The following is a 23,536-nucleotide window of genomic DNA, read 5'->3' on the forward strand; positions in this document are numbered from 1 at the left end:
AAAATCACCGTCAAATTAAGAACATCTTTAGAAATGGAGGGAGTATAATAAAGTTGGACATTCAAACTTAATACATTGAGGGTAAAGTGAGGGGATGTGAATGAGGAAATTAATTAAATTCAAGCAAAGTATGTACTTCTTTCTATCTATTTCTCTTTCCATTTAAGCCAAAAGGATTGCTTTGTAAGTGAGTATTATTAAAATGGGATAAATAAAATCTCTCCTATTTCAATAATCCATTTCCTTTTTCCTTTATATACAAATATTTATCTCACCCTTTCAATTTAACCTCGCCCTTCTCCTCAAATTCTCTCAGCCAAACACACTATCTATATTACTTCACTTCGATAAATGACATATTTATATATAAATATTGTGTGTATCAAATTACTCCGTATTTTCTATTTTGATCTTATACTCATCAATTCGATAAATGACATAGAATGATGTAATAAACCTAAAAGTACAGTTCATATATAATAATGAAGTACTTAACCTAATATTAGTAGTACAAATCAAATAGAATGAAGTACATGCTAAACCTAATAATTGGTTGTCATGTCAGTTATACTCTATCATCCATCAATAAGACAATAAACAAAAAGTAAGACTATAAATGAATGTTCAAGAAACAGTGCTTTAATAATGATGGATCAAACCTACTATGAAGATAAGATGATCTAATCTATGGCTTATATGCGCAAACATGGCCCTAGATATTTGATAGTTTTAATCATTATCACTTAATTTGATAGATATTTTTGTCCTCAAATAGTTTGTCTAACAATCTAACATGTTCCACACATGATATATATACATACACGTACATGCATTTTAAATCTTTGGTAAATTAAAGAAAAGCACCCTACGACTGATTTAACATCTCATATATATATGGGTCCGTCTTTCTAGCTATATTGATTAACGTTTAATTAAGAGTAGGAAGAAAGATAAGGAAATTCTCACTCTCAACTTAAGTATATATGTAAATGGTGAAGCTCGAACATGTGATTTTCAAAGCCATCAATTTAAGATTTGTTAATACTTGCATAATCATACATACATACAAAGGACATACAATTATATAAAATCACCATCAATCAGATAAAAAGCGTTGTGTTGGTTATCATGACTACTCCACGCATGCATGCATGTTACATTATCATATGGAATGCCAAGTGGGTGTCTCTAATTGGCACATTGTCTCCTCATCATGCATGATGTATACATGCTGGATGATTTAAATATCACAAATAATATAAGATGATGAATTACTGGAAGATTTTAGAGGATAGAAAAAGATAGATTAAAAAAAATGGAAGTACTTTTCTAATTATAGTATACGTACATATGGCAATAGTTAGACCACAGTAAGTGCTATCTATCTGCAAATTATTATGAGAATCACTAACTAAGTTTAGATGACTGATGACCCAAGTTTTTGATTGGGTAAATGGGTGGTGTCCAACTATACCAGCTAGCAATCCTAGGGTTACGCCCACAAGACCACAATATGTATGTCGATATGGTCCATGCAAGGTAAGTTGCCCTAAGCTAGTATTGCTGGAATATCGGGTTCGGGTAACTTTGTCAAATTATGCTGATTAGTGTCATTGCTGTCGTGATCGTCTAAAAATTGATTTAGATATGAATATATACACACTTCTTAGGAGTACGGACAAATTTTTGTATTGAAACTAATTAAACTTGTTTTTTTTAGTGCTGGGTTTGTGTCCATTATGATCAAGATATTTTTAATGGTAAAACTAGTCTAACCCGAAACAGTTGGACTCAAAATAATGTACCTCGCTATCATACTCGTATTTAAAAATAAATTAATTGTTAATGATTTGAATTGATGAATATTAATTGTTATCGACAATAGATACATGTTTGACAAAATAATAATTGAACCATATCAAATGATTAAATTACCTGATATGACGAGTACAATTTGAAGTCTTAAACTGAACTTGTCCAGTTTGAATGATGTGCTTGACATCTTCAAAGAAAACTTATTTCAATCAATGTTGATCTCAAACAATGAGGGGATAGATAGATCTTAGAAATTGAAGCGTATGTATGTAATGTTATTTATAGAAATAATTGATAATTATGTACCTCTATACATGGTCTCATTATACTTTTTGGGTAAGGTTTCATTAAAAAATATGAACCCCAAAACTTTATGTAGAATTTAAAATGTTCAAATAACATTTTGGAAAAAAATAAAATAAAAAATTTAATCATGTCATACATCAATACGCAAAATGATTTTGACACACTAAAAAGTAACTTTGGCACACCCATTGTGAGAGCACAGTTTTCTATGCTCCTTTCATATAGAGGTATGACAATATGAATAATAGGTGTGTCCAAATCAATTTCCATCAGTCACATGCTTGCGGTGTGAGCTTGTGATCACTCGCCTTGATAAAAAGTCTCAAAGTTAACAAATCATGCAATTCAAATATCCAAAACAAATCTTAACTCCCATGCATAGGAGATCAAGATTGATTAGTTGTTTGGAATTAGGGTAGAACTATAGATCTATACATATACATGGCTCTCGATCAGCTTGGCAAAGTTATGCCTAATAATGTATTTATCATCGATCGATCGCTATTACTTACGCATAATAGATACTAGGCGGCTAGCTAGCTAACTTGCTTATAAACTGTACGTACAAATCTGTCAATGTTTTGTACTTGGTAAACAGTAATCACCAATTCAAATGCATAGACTTTCTAATAATAGTCTGGTCTTCGTTTATAGCTGTTGCCTGCTGCCTAAGTCACAATCTTGACCACGTACCACGTACCATCACCATGTTCTTTTAGATAATTATTAGATATTTTCGTGATTCTTGAGATATCTATCTATGTCATAGAGACCAACCTACGATACGTTATACTTCTTCTAAATCAACTTGTATTATATCGTTTGTGATTTATACGCTAAAAAAGAAATATATTTAAACTTTATAATTGACAATCTTCAAAAGGTGTATGGTAATCATCAGATCACTATATATTGAAATGGAGGGAGTAATGCGTAGCGAATTATCCAAAAGTCAAGAATACAAGTTTGACTTTTAGACGTACAAGCTTTGTCATGGATTAATAAACATCAACATAGCAGTTATAGTGGTGTACTTTGCGATCTGCCATTTAATGCCGCCAACAATATCCATAATTGTCAACGAATCTTGGTAATTGTCACGATCATATCATATCTTCTTGATGTTATAAGCTCCGTATAAGTCATACTATATGCATGTGCAACTGTATAGCATTAGTTAGTTCGATGTACTGAATTTTCTTGTTCTTAGCTTAAAATTGCATGCTAAATAAAGTGTACATACATTGCTTGATTAGAAAACTAATTTGAAGTTGTATTAATTTATTCTTTGTTTAGATGCAGCATTCATAATTTAATGAACCTAAATTAGGTGAATCACCTATATATCTTTTAGAGATTTGATCAAACTATATGAACCATTAAATTAATACTTCTTTTGCACACCCATTGTACGATTGGCTTTGAGAGCATGGAGCAATATAATACGATGTTAGAGCCGCTAGCTTGACTTGCACATGGGATAACGATTAAGGATGACTCGAAAAACTTCGTTATGTATCTTAGTCTAGACGTACAAACTATTTTATTTCCCAAATCCCAACAAACAGTTGTACTAGATGATAAACGATTAAGGATGACTCGAAAAACTTCGTTATGTATCTTAGTCTAGACGTACAAACTATTTTATTTCCCAACAAACAGTTGTACTAGATGATAATTTTGTAATCCTCTCCCAGCTCTTCATCACTATTACATTGATTGGGATAGTTAGGTTCATAACATGTAAAACACTTACAACATTGTATCAGAAATTTCATGTTGGCCCTTTGTTAGTACAACATTTAGTAAGGGCTCATTTAGCACATGAGTAAAATAGACTATCACTATTATCACACATTACTAATTAATTTGGATTGCCACATATATACATCTAGTGATGAGTGGTGAAACTATCTCATCAATGAAGCTAGGGAAAGTAGCTAGGGTAAATGTGGATGTTGGTCTTCTTATGTACATATCGTGACTATCTAATTCTGCTAATCACAAACATTTATAACGTGGAAAACAAAAAGAAACAACAACACATTAAATTAACAAGGGTATTCATGAAAATTTGAGAGCTAAGTGAAAAATTGCAAAACTGTAGCAAACCTTTTAATGTCGTGCGTGACGTGACATGATGCGTTACAAGGTAATCTCAATATCACTCTTGAACACATGAGAGTCTCATACTCTCATATGTATTTATTCATTAACTTGACATGTTTATCAATATGAAAAAAGATACTGTTTTTTTTTTTTTTCATATACATATTTTGAATACATATATCGAGATGAATCAAACAATATTTTTATTCAAATATGTTTTCATAATTTACAGTTGTATATAATGGTCATACAAAAGTAATGTACAATGATGGTAACAATTATGAGTAACCCTAAAATTGTAGAATTATTATCTAATTACATGAATGGTTGGCTAAATTAATCTTATCTCATGGGCTCAACACTACTTATCATAGCTCAACAAACTTTACCCATTACCCAAGAAAGTCAGGCCCAAAGTCTTGTTCTTCTTGTTCCCCAAACTTTCTGAAAATTTTACTCCCCTAAGAGAGAGAAAGTAGAGAGAGAAAACTATGGAGTTTGTACTAGAACCTGGCAAGAAATCTAACTCCGAATGCTCCACTCTAATACTGGTAAGCTCAATTGAACTTTACTACTCCAAAATTCACTTTAATCTCTTGATTAATTCGTTTAATTGATTAGTAGTTAGTATTAGGTTAACCAATTTTGCTGAATTTGAAATTATTGATTTTCCCCAATTACTTACGTTTTTTTTAATGTTTTTGTGGTAAATTCTGGGTTGAATTGTATTAGCCAGCTTTATCAATAGGAAATGTGGGACAATTAGCAGTAGATTTGTTGATATCATCAACTGGTTCAGAGAAAGTCGGGTACTTGGATGATCTGAATATCCTTCCTTGTGTTGGAAATGACGCTTTTGGCCCTCTTCCTCTTGGAGACCTTGCTCTCCCCCTTGAAGGTCTTTCTCTCTCTTTCTAATGATTGCTTAAAAATATTGTACTTTGTATGTTTTATGGATTTTGAATTGTTATGGATTTTTGATATTGTCTCAATAAGTTAGTTAGGGGTAATGTTGCGTATATCTAATACCGGTACTATATCACGGCGATAAAATTATGGGTCGTAGACACAATGTCTATGTGATGATATTCTAGTTTGTTACACTTGATCGAATTCGGAACTATCAAATGATGTTGTTGTTGTTTGCAGTGTATGATTCAGTTTCGAGTAAATTGACTTATGTTCAACAAAGATCTCCCGTAGTGAAGGTAATAATATAAGTCATTTACATGCTATACCTTGATTCAGAATGTTATAGTGTGTTTGTGTTATCAGGGAAGTAGTTGAGCTTCAATTTGGTTTGATGATCTTAGAAAGTTCAAACATGTAATCTAATTAATTAGGCCGATTAGTATTTTTAATGTAAATCAGTAAATTTGATTTATTATATACTGAATAGTGGGCAAGTGAAGTAGTTAATGCAAGAATCTTTATTCCAGTTATGTCCAACAAATTGATGTTAATAATATTCCAGCATTTTTCTTGCTCAACCTAGGATCACCTGTCATTTTGTAATGTCGAAGGAGTTGGTATTACAAGATATTCTTTGGCTTTCTATTTTCCAATTACTTTTGGGTGTCATGAGATCAAATAGTTTCTACTAATACAGTCATCCTTGACTCCTCAATTGGTAATTGTCTAATTTTCTGTAGGATTTCTTGGTGGTTGGTAATCTTATTATCTTAAAGAAAATTTCTGTTATTCTGATAAAGCTTGTCTTATAGGGGATGATGGTTCAATTTGCCCAAAATTTGGCTGATTTTGCCGTTGCTGCTGGAATGAAGCATGTTATTGTGCTTTCTAGCTTGGACTTTGGGAGGTGGAAAAAGGTCGATATGTCAAGGTATCTTAGCCTTTGTTCTTAGGTCTTTAACTTGCAATCAAAGAGGATATAGGCTCAGCTATCATGAATTGCAATCAAAGTTCCAAACAACCTTAATCATCCATGTAGCTTTCTCTCTTATTTTTATTAATAAGTGTCTGAAGCATTCTGCATAGTTCAGCTGGCCATTTTACCTTTTGTTATTGAAATAAATTTTGTGGAATGCGGGAGTGAGGGGCAGCCTTTAACTTGATTTATTTTGTTGATTCTTCAGTGGAATGCCTATTCATTACCTCTCAAGCACCAATGCAGATGGAAGTGATGATGATTGTGAAAAGCTTGGATGGAAACGACTGCAAGAGTACACTCCTTCTCAAGGGCGATGGCAGTATCTTAGCACAGTTGCTGCTGGCAATATCGTTGAGGAAAATTCTGTCCCTTGTGATGATGATCTAGAAAATGATGAAGATTATTTTGCAAGTTTGCCTTTTGCTGCACTATTTTCTTGCTTCAAGGTAAATGTCATGCAAGACATTTATATAGCAATTGTGTTTTATAGGCAAAATTTATGGTGTTGCAAATATAAACAAGAATTTTTGCTTTTATTTTAAAGGAGATACTAGAATATTTTTCTTAATGTGCTGTGGAACCCAATTATTACTGATCTACAAGTTGCCTCTTTTTATCTGGTCAGGCGAGAGGTTTGAAAGTGACTTGCTTGCTCTGTTACTGTTCTGAAGGAGATAACATATGCGATTCCTTTAATCTTGCTGAGGCTGCATGCAAAATTTCGGGAATGCGCCCAAGTGATTGCCACGGTAAGATGCTTCACATTACTTTGTAGTAGTTTCTTAATTGCTTTCTGTGAATTGCCAAGGTAGTTAGCGAACATGTTTAGTGTGAGTGGTAAGCTACTAATGTCAACTTGTCAAGTGGTGAGTCGGTAAGTGGAGCATATGGCTTTTGTTCTTCCGGTACATCCTAATCCTTTCTACTCTGCCCTTTTTTATCTTAGTTTTGCATAGATACTTTTTGCATACTCCTAGATATTGTTTTTCTCTGCGACTATTTCCAAGTGTAAGCGCCAATCGAATATTCTGCTTAGAGGATTATCTCCTTTGGAGTGAGGAGCTCAAGCATTCATATCTAGTTGTAGATATTATCCTATCTTGACCAACTACTTAAGCTGGCAAGCCCTATAGTCCTCTTTCCTGAAGTTAGATTGCATTTGACTAGCTTTGCTATTGCACAGTTCGACTAAGGTATATGCAAAGTCGCTATTGTGTTGGTGATGAAATATCTATCTCTGCTTTTGTTTGTGTTGCACAACAGAAGACAGTTTAAAGTTGCAAATATTTTTGTAGGAAGCTGTTTTTGTTCTGTTTAAGTTTGCCCCCTTCCGGTTGAGGATAGGAATGGAACTCTTAGTATCAGGTCCCTAGCTGAAGCTTTATAAAATGTCAGAATAAAGTCTTGTTCCACTTTACTTCCCACCTGATTTCTTCTGCCAAATTACTATTCTCAGAATATGAACATAATTTTTTGTATTATGGTCCTTGATGATGCTGGGGTAGTGGGGTATAATGTCAGAGTAAAGTTATGTCCCAGACCTCCCTGTTCTTTTTCTAATTCGTCGGCCAAATTACAAATCAAGCGTTCAACTGATAATTTAAACAAATGATAGCCATATGACTCAGATCTATCACTAAGAGTGGCAAACGCTATACAGTCCCTTGTCTATCTGAGGTATTGAGAACTTGTGGGAAACTCACTGTAATAGACCAGCTTTAGGGGGGGGGGGGGTAATTTGGTAATACGGGTCAGCCACAACCTATGCGGGTCTACACTAGAAGAGTCAAACATGGGTATCAACAACACAAGCAACAAAGAGCAAGGGACAAAATCAATTAAGAAGAAGAGAAGGAAAGAAAGCAACCTTAGTCCTATGATGTTTATTTATGTTTTTCTATTAGCTAAGTTTCACATGTTAAGCCTTAAGGTCATCTTTGACCAATATGACCATCTTAGTATAAATAAAATGAGTAGTTTTAGTGGAAAAGCAGGCAGAAATTTGTGAGGAAACTCTCAGAGAGATTTGCAACCTAAAGTTGCTTAGGAGAGTTGCAACCTCAAGTTGCTTGGAGAATTGTAGCCTCAAGCTTCTACTTTGTATCCCTTCCATTAGTCACTTCAATGAAAAATCAGTCCTCTTACTAATGAGTATTATTGAGTGAAATCAGCTTTAGTCTATAACACTCACCTCATTCTACATTAATCTATTCAAGAAAAGTGTGGTTAAGTTGTTGGACATGCTCTGATCAATCTATGCTCTCTCTCTCTCTCTCTCTCCCCTGTTGCTGGTTTAGCCCTACATGACATTGCTGTTCACACATCTCAAGGAATTCTAACCCATGGAGTAGGGTCTGCATTAGGGGGAGAGTGGGGGTTGGGTTATTAGTAACAGAAGTGAAATATAATTTATTCAATCAAAAGCCAAATAATAGACTGGGGGTTTTCGTTGAGTTTTCATTCCTCAAAACAACAAAAACTGAATGCTTTTGTAATATGTACATCTATGTACTTCTCCGATTCTCTATCAAATGTTAACGCCATGACATCAATGTAATATTCACCTTGGCTACTAGAACTTGTAACATATATCCACTTGTTCTATCTTTCAAAAAAAAAAAAAAAAAAAAAAAACCCCACTAGTATTAGTAACTCATTATTACTACTATGTACTATCCATATGTGGTAAAATGTTGCTTCAAGTGGTTCAAAACCAATCTCTTCGCTCCTTCTGACCAGTTAAGATTATGATTCATCTTGGCCTGCACAATGCTGCTACACAATGTGGCTTGGAATCTTTGTCGAACCACATCCTTATTGATTTGTAACCTTGTTCTCTTTTTGTTGTATACAGCAGGTGAAGATAGAGGGTGGATCACCCCACTTTCATGGAAGAGCGTGTATGGACCACCACCAGATATGGAGATGTTCTAGGCTGATTGAAGTTGGCAAGGGTAGGACATTAAATACATGTTGAACCCTATGTTTATTAGTTTACAAATCCAAGTACAAGAAAACATGAGTCAGAAGATCCAGCTGCGAAGGAGTTGAATTTACAACAAAGCTTCTGTGGCTGAGGTTGTTTCATTAGGTACTCTTCCTTAATCATCATGTGAATTGGAATTGTATGGTACAGTATTAGTCCTTAAATTTAGTTACAGATTACAGCTCTGCCTCTGCTCTTTATGTATCGGTTTTGATTGTTAACATAGTAGGCATATTACTTTGTTTCTTCTTAATCCATTAGTATACTTTCTGGGTTGTAGAGTTGATTTTGTTTGGTTTATTCAGGTTTCTTTTATGCTTTGCTTAAAGTCCTGATCATGCATTATTTGTAGCATTATGTGAATACTGGACTTAATATTAACAAACAATAGCGCAATGGTTGTGGAGAATAATAAAATAACATTGTTGGGGTAATGCAGCATTGTGTATAAGATCCTTGAATTATGCTAACTAAATAAATAGAGTGGAAAAGTTCAAAAACAATATATAAATGCTAATTAAATTCTACAAACTATGTTTCAATATTTATTTAAAGGTTTTTAGAGGACTTTCTTTTTTAATGTTGACTTATCGTTTTTTTAATATTGACTCTGCTGTTAATAATACCAACTTGTTCTTACTTGTTAGTACATGCAACCCACGATTCAATCAAGGCCTTAACCACTAGTTCAGAACGTTCAGTGTCAAAGAAATTATGCAGGGTTTGATACTAGTATGTGTATGGTCAGCCCCAACATATGCTATATAATAGATGTGCTAATGCTACCATTGTATTAACTTGCCCCTTCTCTCACAATGTCATCTCCATCAGTCTCCTCTTCTCTCCTCTCATCATCACCATCTTCGGATCTTCCTCTATGTGAGATCCCTGGAAGTTATGGTCTGCCCTTCTTTGGAGCCATTAAAGATCGGTGGGACTTTTTTTACCTCCAAGGGCGAGACCAATTTTTTAGGTCTCGCATGGAGAATTACAATTCCACAATTTTTCGAGCTAACATGCCTCCTGGTCCTTGGATATCCCCTGACCCACGGGTCATTGTTCTTCTAGATGCCAACAGCTTTTCAGTTCTCTTTGATAATTCCAAAGTTGAAAAACGAGATGTTTTCACTGGAACTTACGTGCCTTCCACCTCCTACACCGGGGGTTATCGTGTATGCCCCTATTTGGATCCAAGTGAGCCTGAGCATGGATCCCTCAAGGCCCTGTTGTTCTCTTTCCTTGCCTCAAAGCATGAAGAGTTTATCCCACTCTTTCAGAGCTGTATGAAAGGTCTGTTCAATGGTCTTGAGGATCAGCTGAGAGATACAGGCCGGGTCAAGTTTGAGCAGGTCAATGATGTATTATCTCTTGAGTTTGTTTTCAGGCTGTTTTGTGATGACAAGAGTCCTTCGGACACCAAGTTAGAGTCCAATGGGCCGTTCACGATCAAGAAGTGGCTAATTGGCCAAATAGGACCTGTGGCTTCATTGGGATTACCCAAGTTATTATTTCCTATTGAAGATTTTTTATTGCATTCAGTTAGACTACCTTTTCTGTTGGTGAAAGGTGATTATAGAAAGCTGTATGATGCATTTTACTCCTCTGCGAAATCATTCTTGGACAAAGCAGAGGGTTTTGGTTTAAGTAGAGAAGAGGCATGCCATAACTTAGTTTTTACAGCTGGATTTAATTCATTTGGGGGATTTATAATATGGTTTCCAATAATGATGAAATGGGTTGCATCCGCTGGTGAGAGCCTGCATCGTGAGCTGGCTGATGAGATTAGGACCACTGTGAAGTCTGAGGGTGGGGTCACTCTGAATGCCATCAACAAAATGGCCTTGACCAAGTCAGTGGTTTACGAGGCTCTAAGGATTGAACCTCCTATCCCATACCAGTATGGGCGGGCTAAGGATGATTTGGTGGTTCAAAGCCATGATGCTTCTTATAAGATCAAGAAAGGGGAATTGATCTTTGGGTTCCAGCCGTTTGCTACAAAAGATCCAAAGATCTTTGACGATCCTGAGAAGTTTGTAGCGAATAGATTTGTAGGGGAGGAAGGAGAAAGGCTGCTGAAGTACGTGGTATGGTCAAATGGAAGAGGGATTGATGATCCGACGGTAGATGATAAGCAGTGCGCAGGTAAGAATCTGGTGGAACTTTTGTCCAAAGTTTTCCTGGTGGAATTCTTCTTGCAGTATGATACATTTTCTGTTGATGCTTCTAAAACCACTCTGACTTTCTTGTCCTTGAAGAAAGCAACCAGCACTTGATGTTTGAGAAAAACAAGAATGATGATACTCCATAATCAGTTTTCTTTTTCAATCATTTTTATTTGTTTGTTTTTGTTGTTGCTTTTCTATTTTTATTTGAAGTTACACATGGATTAGTTTACTACATTTTGCTAAAAAAAGTCTATGAGTTTGCTAACAGAGCAAGTAAATAATCATGAAATGCAATTGTGCTTTTTAAAAATAGGTTATCTTACGTGTTCCCAAGGGCTGCTAAGTTGTCATTTTGATTTGCTTTTGAATAATTATTAATGAAATGGTTCTCTAATAATATAAGTATACATTGTACAAATTTCGTATAAGAATCTGTAATACGAAGTATGTCGAAGCTAGACTTGTCAAGGTGCGGGTTTCCCTTGTTCTTCCTCTCCACCTCCAAGGGTAATATTGCAATTTTGGTTGAGATTATCCGCAAGTGGTCCTTGCACCATTAGATGTTGTCTAATGGTTAATATATGAAAATAGTATAGTGCACCCGGGTGCACCATGCGCATGGTGCACCCGGAAAGAACACGAGGCTTATTTTAAAGAACATGAGAAAAAAAAAAAAGAACATACGAGTGTTTGAAAAAGAACATGCTAGTATTTGAAAAAGAACATGCATAATAGTGTTCAACAAAAGAACGTGTTTGTGTTTGACAAAGAACATGGCCTACGAAAAGAACATTAGGCATATTTTAAAGAACATGGAATAAAAAGAACATGTTAGTGTTTGAAAAAAGAACAAGCTAGTGTTTGAAAAAAGAACAAGCTAGTGTTCAACAAAAGAACATGTTTGTGTTTGACAAAGAACATGGCCTCCGAAAAGAACATTAGGCATAGCTTAAAGAATACATATGGAATAAAAAGAACATGTTAGTGTTTGAAAAAAGAACAAGCTAGTGTTTGAAAAAGAACATGCTAATATTTGAAAAAGAACATGCATTATAACCTTCAACAAAAGAACATGTTTGTGTTTGACAAAGAACATGGTTTCCAAAAAGAACATCAGGCATATTTTAAAGAACATGAAATAAAAAGAACATGTTACTGTTTGAAAAAGAACAAGCTAGTGTTTGAAAAATTAACCTTGCTTGGTTATCTTCCAGTTGGCTTCACTTTGTTACTATTCTTCTTTCTCCTCCAATTGTTCTTTTTTGAACAAATTGTACTTCATAGCTTTATTTTATTTTTATTTTTTTTTTAAAAAAACCCCAAATTCACAAAATTAAACACTTTGACTTTAAATTTATTGACGAAAAATAATTTGCATGTACAAAATTTATACTTACATTTTACTTGAATCCACCATTTGTTCAAGTTTGAAGGTTGAATTGTTGAAACAAGTTCAATTTTTTTCTTGGGTTTCACTTTGAAGATGAACAATTTTGCTATTTTGATTTTTTTTGGAAAAAAAGAAAAAGATAGAGAGAAAAGTTCTAGAGAGAGAAAATTAGTACTTTGGAAATGGTTTTTACCCAAACAGTAGAAGAAGTACCAATATTACGAGATTGAAGCAAAATGAGCCCAATTTAAGAGCTTCATTGAAATTCTTAGATGAAAACAATGGAGTAAAGGAGAGAGAAAATTGGCAGTAAGAAAGAGGGTGATAGGAAGAGAAAGAGGAGTGAGAAATTGCTGGAGAAGAGAGTGATTGATTTGCAATTGCAATAAAATAAAAACATGTTCATTTTTTTTACCCATGTTCTTTTAAGATATATTAAATGTTCTTTGGGTGCACCATGCAACATGTTCATTTTTTACCCATGTTCTTTTAGATATATTAAATGTTCTTTGGGTGCACCATGTGCATGGTGCACCCGGGTGCACCAACCACAATTTAGTTAATATATGTTCTTCTGCTTGAGTTAATTGTGACAGATTTTGTTCAAATTATCGTAACATTTTCCATGTTTCCGTCGGTGTTTTAAGTTGATGGCTTATTTCATGATTGGAGATTTTTAGGTACGTCTTCTTGATATATATGTCTTCCTACTAGTTGTATACAATTGGTTAGTTGATGCGGAATGACTGGACCTTTATTATACAGTCGGGTGATTCTAACAATAGGTACATCCAGGAGAGGTTTCGGTGGGATATAACACACGCCGAAAATAATTGGAACCTCTATTATACATTTGACTACATCTATAGCTAGGTGCACCCAAATCTATAAGTTGTTAATGAGGAAATACAAGTTACTCATCCTGAGGAAATACAAGTAACTGGGAATTGCTCGTTATTAATATGATAATTTCAAAATCATTTCACAAAATACACTTTGGTGTACCCCAACCGCCCAACGCAAGGTGCATCTAAGAATTTTTAAAGATTACTCGGATTAATTGCACAATTGGAAATCAAATTTATGTGGATTAGAAAATTAAAATTATAGTCCATTGAAATAGATAAAATAGATAAACATTGTGTTGTTTGGACTTAGGACCCTAAACCAGCATGATTTTGTCGCACATTCTACAGCTTAATTGATGAACACATGCATTTTCTACGTACATAATACATACTTCGTTCTTAAAATGATATTAGCTGAAAACTAAAATATCTTAGATGGTAGGTGGTAAGTTTTTGATTTAACATGTCTGCGTAGAATTTTCTGATTTTACACTTCTCATTGTTCTTCCTTTAAGCAATGTAATCTTTATATTGTCCCTTCAACGGATTTGTATGATACAGTAAGTTGTTTAGGCTATATTAGCAACTAGTTGGCTCTGATGTGCTCTATTCTTCATATGATATTTGTGCTATATATTAGCTATTTTTGAATTTTCCTACCACCCTCCTCAAGATTTCAACAATGTCATCTCCATATGTGTATTCTTCTCATCTTAAAAATGAGAGCGATGAGCTCTTAGTGTCACCATTGCCGGAACTTCCCCTTCGTGAAATCCCTGGGAGTTATGGTGTACCCTTCTTTGGAGCTATTAAGGATCGATGGGACTACTTTTATGTCCAAGGAGAAGACCACTTCTTTAGGTCTCGAATGGAAAAATACAACTCCACGGTCTTTAGAGTTAACATGCCTCCCGGTCCTTGGATCTCTCATGACTCGCGAGTTATTGCTCTTCTGGATGGCAAGAGTTTCCCTATCCTATTTGATAATTCTAAGGTTGAAAAACGCGATGTGTTTACAGGAACCTACATGCCTTCCACCTCCTTCACCGGAGGTTATCGTGTGTGTGCCTACTTGGACCCAAGTGAGCCAGCACATGGCTCTCTTAAGTCCTTATTACTTTCTTTCCTCACCTCAAAGCACGAGGAGAGTGTCCCTCTCTATCAAAGTACTCTAAAAGGCATGTTCGATGAGCTAGAGGATCAATTGATGGGCAAAGGTCGAGCAGAGTTTGGGCCATTGAACGATGCTTTATCGCTCGAGTTTGTTTTTAGATTGTTTTGCGAGGGCAAGAACCCTTCGGACACCAAGTTGGAGTCCAAGGGACCTAGCATGTTTAAGAAGTGGTTAACTTTCCAATTAGCACCCTTGAACACATTGGGTTTACCCAAGTTGTTAGCCCCGATTGAAGATTTCATATTGCATTCTATTAGGCTACCTTATTTTCTAGTTAAAGGTGATTATAAAAAGTTTTATGACGCGTTTTCCTCATCTGCAACATCATTTCTAGACAAAGCTGAAAGCTTTGGTATGAGTAGAGAAGAGGCATGTCATAATTTAGTTTTCATGGCTGGATTTAATGCATTTGGGGGGTTTTTAAAGTGCTTTCCATCTTTGATCAAATGGGTTGCATTCGGAGGAGAGACCCTACATCGCGAGCTAGCTAAGGAGATAAGGGCTGTTGTGAAGTGTGAGGGTGGAGTCACCTTGAATGCCATCAACAAGATGACGTTAACCAAGTCAGTGGTCTATGAGGCTCTAAGGATTGAGCCTCCTGTACCATACCAGTATGGGCGAGCTAAGGATGATTTGGTGATTCAATCCCACGATGCTATGTTTAAGATCAAGAAAGGGGAGATGATATTTGGCTATCAACCCTTTGCTACAAAAGACCCGAAGATATTTAATGATCCTGAGAAGTTTGTAGGAAATAGATTTGTTGGAGAGAAGGGAGAAAAACTGTTGAAGTATGTGTTATGGTCGAATGGAAGGGGAATCGATGAACCAACTATGCATAATAAGCAATGTCCTGGCAAGAACTTGGTGGAGCTCTTGCCTAGAGTTTTCCTGGCGGAATTCTTCTTACGGTATGACACATTTTCAGTTGAAATCGGCACCTTGTTGTCAGACACCACCGTAACCTTCTTGTCCTTGAAGAAAGCCAAGACAAGCCCTTGATATTGGGGGAACCTTACTAAACATAATATGGATGCGATTTATGGTGTGATGATTAATCTTAATTTATGTGTGATTTACGATTACCATTTTATGCAAAAATAAAGGACATAAGGCAATAAATGTATAGCCTTATTGAATTTGAGTATAAGCAGTGATGTACTTACAAGTATCAATATATTTGTTGGTGGGGCTCACAATGACATCATTCGAGCAATTTAATGAATTTTTTTTTATATTTATTATTAGTTTGTGGTAAAATAAAAAGTACTGTATACACTATAAGTTGTAATTTCAAAAATGACAAAGATAGTGTATTACTCGTATTCTACATACTTATTCACTTAAATACTGGGAAAATTTGTCAGAAAAAACCTTTTAAATGTCGCATTTTGCAAGAAAAAACCTTTTAATAGAATCTTTGTTAAAAAAAAAACCACCACGATCACTTTTTTTTTGTTTAATGAAACCTCTTCCCTCTTTTCCGGCATTGACTCGAACTTTCAGATGTTGACCCCTCATTTTCCCTTTTTGCACTCAACTCTTTTCATATTTGCACTCCCAAGTTTTATTTCCCTCTTATTTTCCCTCAAAAGTTAATGCGCCCTATATTCTCTCTCCTTCCTCCATGAATGCTCTGTTCTCTCTCCTTCCTCCATGATTGCTTTGCTCTGCAATCACATCAATATGGGTTTCTCTCTCTGTGTCCTCTTGTGCAAGCCATTAATGTTGCTACAGCCTACAGGAAACTAAGGTAAAGTGTTAATAATTCATCAAATTGTTACTACAAGTAGTGTAAGAATTGGGTTTTTTTTTCGCAATTCACGAATTCACGTAATTCTTCACCATGGAAAGCCACACCCGTAATAATTCTGCACCATTGTACCTGCAAAATTAGCAACAACAACACAACTATTAAAGAAGAGAAAACAATGCACAAGAAGAGAAGTATTAGAGATGAGAGAATAACACTGGATTGAGTACTACAATGTTGAAGTCAGCACTACAATTGTGGAAGAAATAGATTAAGAACCCTAAGTTACATTTCAATTGATCTGATTTGAGGGAGATTTGCCCTAATTTTTCGTTGTAGTAATTTGGGGAGGCTTGCCCTAAGTTTAATTACCAGTAATAGGTTGCAAGTGGGAAAAAAAGAGGTCAATGCCTGAAAAATTGAGTCAATGCAGGAAAAAAGAGAGAGATTTCATCAAACAAAAAAATTAATCGTGGTGGTCTTTTTTAACAAAGATCGTTTTGAAAGAGTTTTTCTTACAAAATGAGGTACTCATATTTAAAAGGTTTTTTTTTAAAAAAAAATTCCTAAATACAATCATTCATACTCCGGTTTTCAAACAAGGTGAATCCCATTCAATTCAAAAATCTCTATTTTAATACTACGTATTTTATTTAATCTTATCTAATCAATCTATATCTATCTATACTTAGTATTTAAAAACTATAACCAAGAAACTAAGAAAGACACATGTCCTCATCCATTCTATTACACTTCTCTAACCATAGTGCCACATGTCATCTTACACTATTAATTTTTTTATTACACCATTTTTATTAATTGTTTCATTAAACTTATACTTCATCTCTTCATCTTCATCTCTCCCCTTTAATTCAACCTTTTCCTATTCTCTCTTTAATTTTAGCCCTTCCACCTTCTATTTAAGCCTTTTTTCCGATTAAAGTTCCAAAATTTTAACTTCTTTAATCATATTTCCGATTACTTATTAAATCCTAGAATGACTTACTGATATTTCCTCACTTATCTCTTAATACAATTTTATATGAATAACCCGTGCATTGCACGGGCCAGAAGGCTAGTTTTGAATTAAAAATCCAATCCAAATTAATAATTCGAAATGAAATTAGGCTGCAATCCGAATAATGAACATAGGCACTCAGGCCCAGCATTCGCTCTTCTTGTTCCCCAAACTTATTGAAAATTAAAATAGTATGCAGTTTGTACTAGAACATGGCATTTATGGCAAGAAATCTCACTCCGAATGCTCCACTTTAATTCTGGTAAGCTCAATTCAACTTTACTACTCCAAAATTCTCATTTATTTCTTGATTAATTCATCTTTTTAATTAGTTGTTAGTATTAGGTTAACCAATTTTGCTGAATTTGAAATTGTTGATCTTCCCCAATTTCTTACGTTTATTTATTTGTGTTTTGTTGGTAATTTCTGGGTTGAACTGTATTAGCCAGCTTCAGCAATAGATAATGTGGGACAATTAGCAGTAGATTTGTTGATATCATCAACTGGTACTCAGAAAATCGGGTATTTGGAGGGCCGTATTAAGAGGTTTTAGGGTAATGTTGTAATCGATGTTATAGATACTAAATTATCAATGTGATGATGTTCTAGCTTGTTATGTATGGTTGAATTCGGAACTAGTTTTTTATACTTGATCGAATTCGGAACTATATCATGGGCAGGGCCGTTTCCCCACCTTGCTTTGCTTCCCTTTATAAGGAGTTAAGTTTGTTAACCTTGATCGAATTCGGAACTATCCAATGATGATATTCTTGTTTGCAGTGTATGATTCAGTTTCGAGTAAATCGACTTATGTTCAACAAAGATCTTCAGTAGTTAGGGTAAAGTTATAAATCTTTTACATGCTATACCTTGATTTTGAATGTTATAGTGTGTTTGTGTTGTTAGGGAAGTTGTTGAGCTTCAATTTGATAATCTTAAGAAGTTCAAACATGTAAACTAATTAATTAGGTCAATGAGTCTTTTAGAGGACAATCAGTAAGTTTGATTAATTAGGTCGATTAGTCTTTTACTGGATGGTGCGCAAGTGAAGTAGTTAATGAAAGAATCTTTATTCCAGTTATGACCAACAAATTACTTTCAGTAATATTCCAGCATTCGTTTGTGGGAGGGGAAGGGGAGGGGGGGGGGGGTGTGTGCTCATTCTTTCGCAAACTAGGATCACCTGTCATTTTGTCATGTCAAAGGATTTAATGTTATACGATATTATTTGGCTTGACAATTACTTTTGGGTATCATGAGATCAAATAGTATAAACCAATGGAGTCGTGATGTGATTGTCAACTTTCCTTAACTCGGGATTGGCAATTGTCTAATTTTTTGTAAATTTATATGTGGTTGGCAATCTTATACTCTTAATAGGAATTTTCTGTTATTCTGATAATTTTAGTTTTGTAGGGCGTGATGGTTGAATTTGCCCAAATTTTGGCTGGTTTGCTGTTGCTGCTGGAATGAAGCATGTTGTTGTGCTTTCTACTTTTCTAGCTTGGACTTTGGGTGGTGGAAAAAGGTTGGTATGTCAGGGTATCTTAGCTTTTATTTTTAGGTCTTTAACTTGCACTCAAAGTAAGAGGATATAGGCTCAGCTTTCATGAATTGCAATCAAAGTTCCAAACAACTTTTAACAAGTGTCTGAAGCACTCTGAATAATACAGCTTGCGATTTTCCTTTTGTTATTGAAATAAATTTGTGGAATGCGGGAGTGAGGGGCAGCATTTAACTTGATTATTTTGTTGATTCTTCATTGGAATGCCATACATTACCTCACAAGCAACAATGCAGACGGAACTGATGATGAGTTGATGACTGTGAAAAGCTTGGATGGAAATGACTGCAAGAGTACAGTCCTTTACAAGGGCAATGGCAGTACCTTAGCAGTTAGCACTGTTGCTGAAGGGAATGTCGTTGAGAAAATTTTGTTCCTTTTGATGATGATCTAGAAAATGAAGAAGATTCTTATGCCAGTTTGCCTTTTGCTGCACTATTTTCTTGCTTAAAGGTACATTGGTGAATCCTTCAGCCACAAGGTAAAGGCTATGCATGACCTTATATTGCATGGCTAGCTTTAGGAAATATGTAGTAGTAGAGATATTTTAAGTCTTACCTCTAGGTGAAGATTCTCTATAAGTAATTAAGTACCATGACATTAATGTAATGTTCACCTTGATTATTAGAATTTAATGTATATATACTTGCTATATTTCTCTAAAATAAACCACTAATATTTGTAACTCATTATTAGAACTAGCCATATGTAGCTGCAAGTGTTTTAAAACCAATCTCTTTGCTACTTTGAGTGGTTAAGATTATGGAATTATCTTGGCCTGCCCAATGCCACTACACAATGTGGCTTGGAATCCTGTCGAACCATGTGCTCATTGTTTTGTAAACCTTATTCTCTTTTTTTTTTTTTTTTTGTATACAGCTGGTGAAGATAGAGGATGGATCCCCCCACTTTCATGGAAGAGCGTGTATGGACCACCACCAGATATGGGGATGTTCTAGGCTGATTGAAGGTTGAAAACATAGGACATCAACTTCATGTTGAACTCTATGTTTATTAGTTTACAAATCCAAGTTTATGACTCAGAACTCAGAAGATCCCAGCTGTGAAGGAGTTGAATTGACCGCTGAACTCAGAAGAAACTCTGCGGCTGAGGTTGTTTCTTTAGGTACTCTTCCTATATCACCGTTGAAATTGAATTGTATGGTACAGTATTAGTCCTTAATTACTGTTCTGCCTCTGTTCTATTATGTATCGCTTTTGATTATTAATATTGTAGGTAAAAATCTTTGTTTCTACTGTGCTTTGCTTTTATAATTCTGATTGGTTGTGCATTATGTGAATACTGGACTTTAACATTGTTGGGGCATTGCCTTCTAGTACATGTGACTAATCAATGCAACGTTGTATATGCTCCATATATGATTTTATGGAGACCATTTCAAAACATCTTAGACCACACCGTACTTTTTTACTCATGGTCCTTAATTAACTTCCTAAAAGGTTTATTAACTAAAATAAAAAGATTGGAAAAAATGTTTGTTGAATTCTTCAAACTATGTCGTTTTCAATATTTATGTTTAGGTTTGACCGTTTGCCACTGTCAATATCAACTTACTATTAGCACATGTGACAATTCGAACAAGGCCTTTACTAAAAGTTCAGAACTTTCTTGATTTCAAAAAAAAAAAAAAAGTTCAGAACTTTCTGTGATAGATAAGTATGTGTAGCTAACATGTTTGCTACTACGAAAGCTACTACCTTTGCAATTCCTAGCACCGTATTCGTTCATTGTCACCCCTTCTTGGCTTAAATACTTTTCAACTTGATAAAATTTCAGTGCTTTATTGTGGTAAAGGTGACAACAAATAGTTGTCCAATTTGGAATTATTATCCAGTGAATTAGGTAAAACCCTAAATCCTCTGAGAAGTACTGAAACAGTTAGAAAGATTGTCAATAATGCGTGGTAAACATATATTGTAGTCATTACCAATGTATGCTATATAATAGATGTGCTAATCCTACCATTGTATTAAATTGCCCCTTCCCTCACAATGTCATCTCCATTTGTCACCTCTTCCGTACTCTCATCAACACCGTCCTCGGATCTTCCTCTATGTGAGATCCCTGGAAGTTACGGTCTGCCCTTCTTTGGAGCCATTAAAGATCGGTGGGACTTTTTTTACCTCCAAGGGCGAGATCAATTTTTCAGGTCTCGCATGGAGAATTACAAGTCCACAGTTTTTCGAGCAAACATGCCTCCTGGTCCTTGGATATCCCCTGACCCGCGCGTTATTGTTCTTCTGGATGCCAAAAGCTTTTTAGTTCTCTTTGATAATTCCAAGGTTGAAAAACGCGATGTTTTTACTGGAACTTACATGCCGTCCACCTCCTACACTGGGGGTTATCGTGTATGCCCCTATTTGGACCCAAGTGAGCCTGAGCATGGATCTCTTAAGGCCCTTCTGTTCTCTTTCCTTGCCTCTAAGCATGAGGAGTTCATCCCTCTCTTTCAGAGCTGTATGAAAGGCCTGTTCTCTGGTCTTGAGGATCAGCTGAGAGACACAGGCCGGGCCGAGTTTGAGCAGCTCAATGATGTACTATCTCTTGAGTTTGTTTTCAAGCTGTTTTGTGATGGCAAGAGCCCTTCGGACACCAAATTAGGGTCCAGTGGGCCGATCATGCTCAAGAAGTGGCTACTTGGCCAAATAGGACCTGTGGGTTCGTTGGGATTGCCCAAGTTACTAGATCCAGTTGATGATTTTATTATGCATTCTGTTGGAATACCTTTTCTCTTGGTGAAAGGTGATTATAGAAAGCTGTATGATGCATTTTACTCCTCAGCAATATCATTCTTAAACAAAGCAGAAAGTTTTGGCTTAAGTAGAGAGGAGGCGTGTCATAACTTAGTTTTCGTTGCTGGATTCAATTCATTTGGGGGCTTTACAATATGGTTTCCGACACTGATGAAATGGGTTGCATCAGCAGGGGAGAGCCTACATCGTGAGTTAGCTAAGGAGATCAGGACCACTGTGAAGTCTGAGGGTGGGGTAACTCTTAATGCCATCAACAAGATGGCATTGACCAAGTCAGTGGTTTATGAGGGTCTAAGGATTGAACCTCCTGTACCATACCAGTACGGGCGGGCTAAGGATGATTTGGTGATCCAAAGCCATGATGCTTCATTTAAGATTAAGAAAGGGGAGATGATCTTTGGGTTCCAGCCGTTTGCTACAAAAGATCCAAAGATCTTTGATGATCCTGAGAACTTTGTAGCGAACAGATTCGTAGGGGAGAAAGGAGAAAGGCTGGCTAAGTATGTGTTATGGTCGAATGGAAAAGGGACCGATGATCCGACGGTAGATGATAAGCAGTGTCCTGGTAAGAATCTGGTGGAGCTTATGTCTAAAGTTTTCCTGGTGGAATTCTTCTTGCAGTATGATACATTTTCTGTTGATGCTTCTAAAACCACTCTGACTTTCTTGTCCTTGAAGAAAGCCACCACCACTTGATGTTCGTGAAAAATAACAATGACATCTTATTATCATTTTTCTTTTTCATTAATTCTTTTGTTTTGTTTTTTTCTTTTTCCTTTTAAGCTATGCGTGATTAGTTACTACATTTTGCATTTAAAAGTCTATGAATTTGCAATTGTGTTTTTTTCAATAGGTTATCTTACATGTTTCGTAGGTCTTCTATGTTTGTAATTTTGATTTGCTTATGAATATTTTTTTATGAAATGGTTCTCTAATTATATAAGTATACAGTGTACACTTTTTATATAAGATCGGTAATACGAAAAATGTTGAAGCTAGGCTGGTCGAGGTGGGGCTTTCCCGTGTCCTTCCTCTCCACCTCCACGGGTTTAATATGCAATTTTGGCTGAGTTAATCCGCAAGTGGTCCTTGCACCATTAGATGTTGTCTAATGGTGAATGGTGATATCTGTTCTTCTGCTTGAGTTGTGACAGATTTTGTTCAATTTATCTCAGCATTTTCCACGTGTCCGTTGGTGTTTGAAGTTTATGGTTGATTTAGTGATGGGAGGTTTTTAGGTACGTCTTCTTGATATGTCTTTCTACTAGCTGTATACAATGTTACAAACTTGAAATTGGAGGACCTAGAAGCTAGAACAGACCGACATGCACCTCGTTGATTCATTGCATTTCTTACCCTCCTCTCTCCTCCCCTTTCCTTTCAACATTATAAAAATTCAACATATTGTACGGAGTAGGAAGGAGAGGTTATGGATGGACATTAATTGGTTAGCTGACACAGAATGACTGGAGTTCATTATGTAGTTGGGTGATTCTAACGTTAGGTGCATCCGAGAGAGGTTTTGGTGGGATATAAAACACGTAAAATTAATTGGAACCTCTATTATACACTTGACTATATCTAAAGCTAGGTGCACCCAAATCTATTTTTTTGTTAATGAAATATGATATTTTCAAAATCTTTTAACAAACAAAAATTAGAAAAATAATACCCTTAGGACGTTGGGCGTACCTCAGCTGCCCAGCGCAAGGTGCATCTAAGAACTTTTAAAGATTACTCAG

General features: G+C 35.5%; 4 protein-coding genes and 1 long non-coding RNA gene across 6 annotated transcripts; all 5 read left to right on the forward strand.

Annotated features, from left to right (window-relative positions):
- The first annotated feature begins 4,675 nt into the window (after positions 1-4,675).
- LOC145620991 (uncharacterized) lies at positions 4,676-9,422 on the forward strand. Of its 2 annotated transcripts, none has more exons than XM_081675730.1 (7): positions 4,676-4,781; positions 4,963-5,128; positions 5,380-5,438; positions 5,955-6,073; positions 6,327-6,567; positions 6,747-6,870; positions 8,976-9,422. In XM_081675730.1, exons 1-7 carry the CDS (start codon positions 4,722-4,724, stop codon positions 9,053-9,055), a joined length of 849 nt encoding a protein of 282 aa, XP_081531856.1. In that variant the 5' UTR covers positions 4,676-4,721; the 3' UTR covers positions 9,056-9,422. The 2 variants fall into 2 exon arrangements, with proteins under 2 accessions (XP_081531856.1, XP_081531857.1); XM_081675731.1 differs by having other exon boundaries at positions 4,748-4,781; positions 4,967-5,128.
- Positions 9,423-9,790: 368 nt separating this feature from the next.
- On the forward strand, positions 9,791-11,397 carry LOC145621352 (allene oxide synthase 3-like). Its single transcript, XM_081676084.1, has one exon. The coding sequence runs from the start codon at positions 9,923-9,925 to the stop codon at positions 11,378-11,380; it is 1,458 nt and encodes a 485-aa protein (XP_081532210.1). The 5' UTR covers positions 9,791-9,922; the 3' UTR covers positions 11,381-11,397.
- A 2,795-nt stretch (positions 11,398-14,192) lies between these two features.
- On the forward strand, positions 14,193-15,686 carry LOC145620021 (allene oxide synthase 3-like). Its single transcript, XM_081674680.1, has one exon. The coding sequence runs from the start codon at positions 14,193-14,195 to the stop codon at positions 15,684-15,686; it is 1,494 nt and encodes a 497-aa protein (XP_081530806.1).
- A 3,573-nt stretch (positions 15,687-19,259) lies between these two features.
- On the forward strand, positions 19,260-20,273 carry LOC145621615 (uncharacterized). Its single transcript, XR_014108455.1, has 2 exons — positions 19,260-19,472; positions 19,899-20,273. It is a non-coding gene; the product is annotated as an uncharacterized LOC145621615 (long non-coding RNA).
- A 759-nt stretch (positions 20,274-21,032) lies between these two features.
- Positions 21,033-22,729, forward strand: LOC145620899 (allene oxide synthase 3-like). Its single transcript, XM_081675627.1, has one exon. The coding sequence runs from the start codon at positions 21,033-21,035 to the stop codon at positions 22,488-22,490; it is 1,458 nt and encodes a 485-aa protein (XP_081531753.1). The 3' UTR covers positions 22,491-22,729.
- The last annotated feature ends 807 nt before the right edge of the window (positions 22,730-23,536 follow it).

The sequence above is a fragment of the Chenopodium album genome, chromosome 27, assembly GCF_948465745.1.
Source record: "Chenopodium album chromosome 27, dcCheAlbu1.1, whole genome shotgun sequence".
NCBI lineage: Eukaryota > Viridiplantae > Streptophyta > Magnoliopsida > Caryophyllales > Amaranthaceae > Chenopodium > Chenopodium album.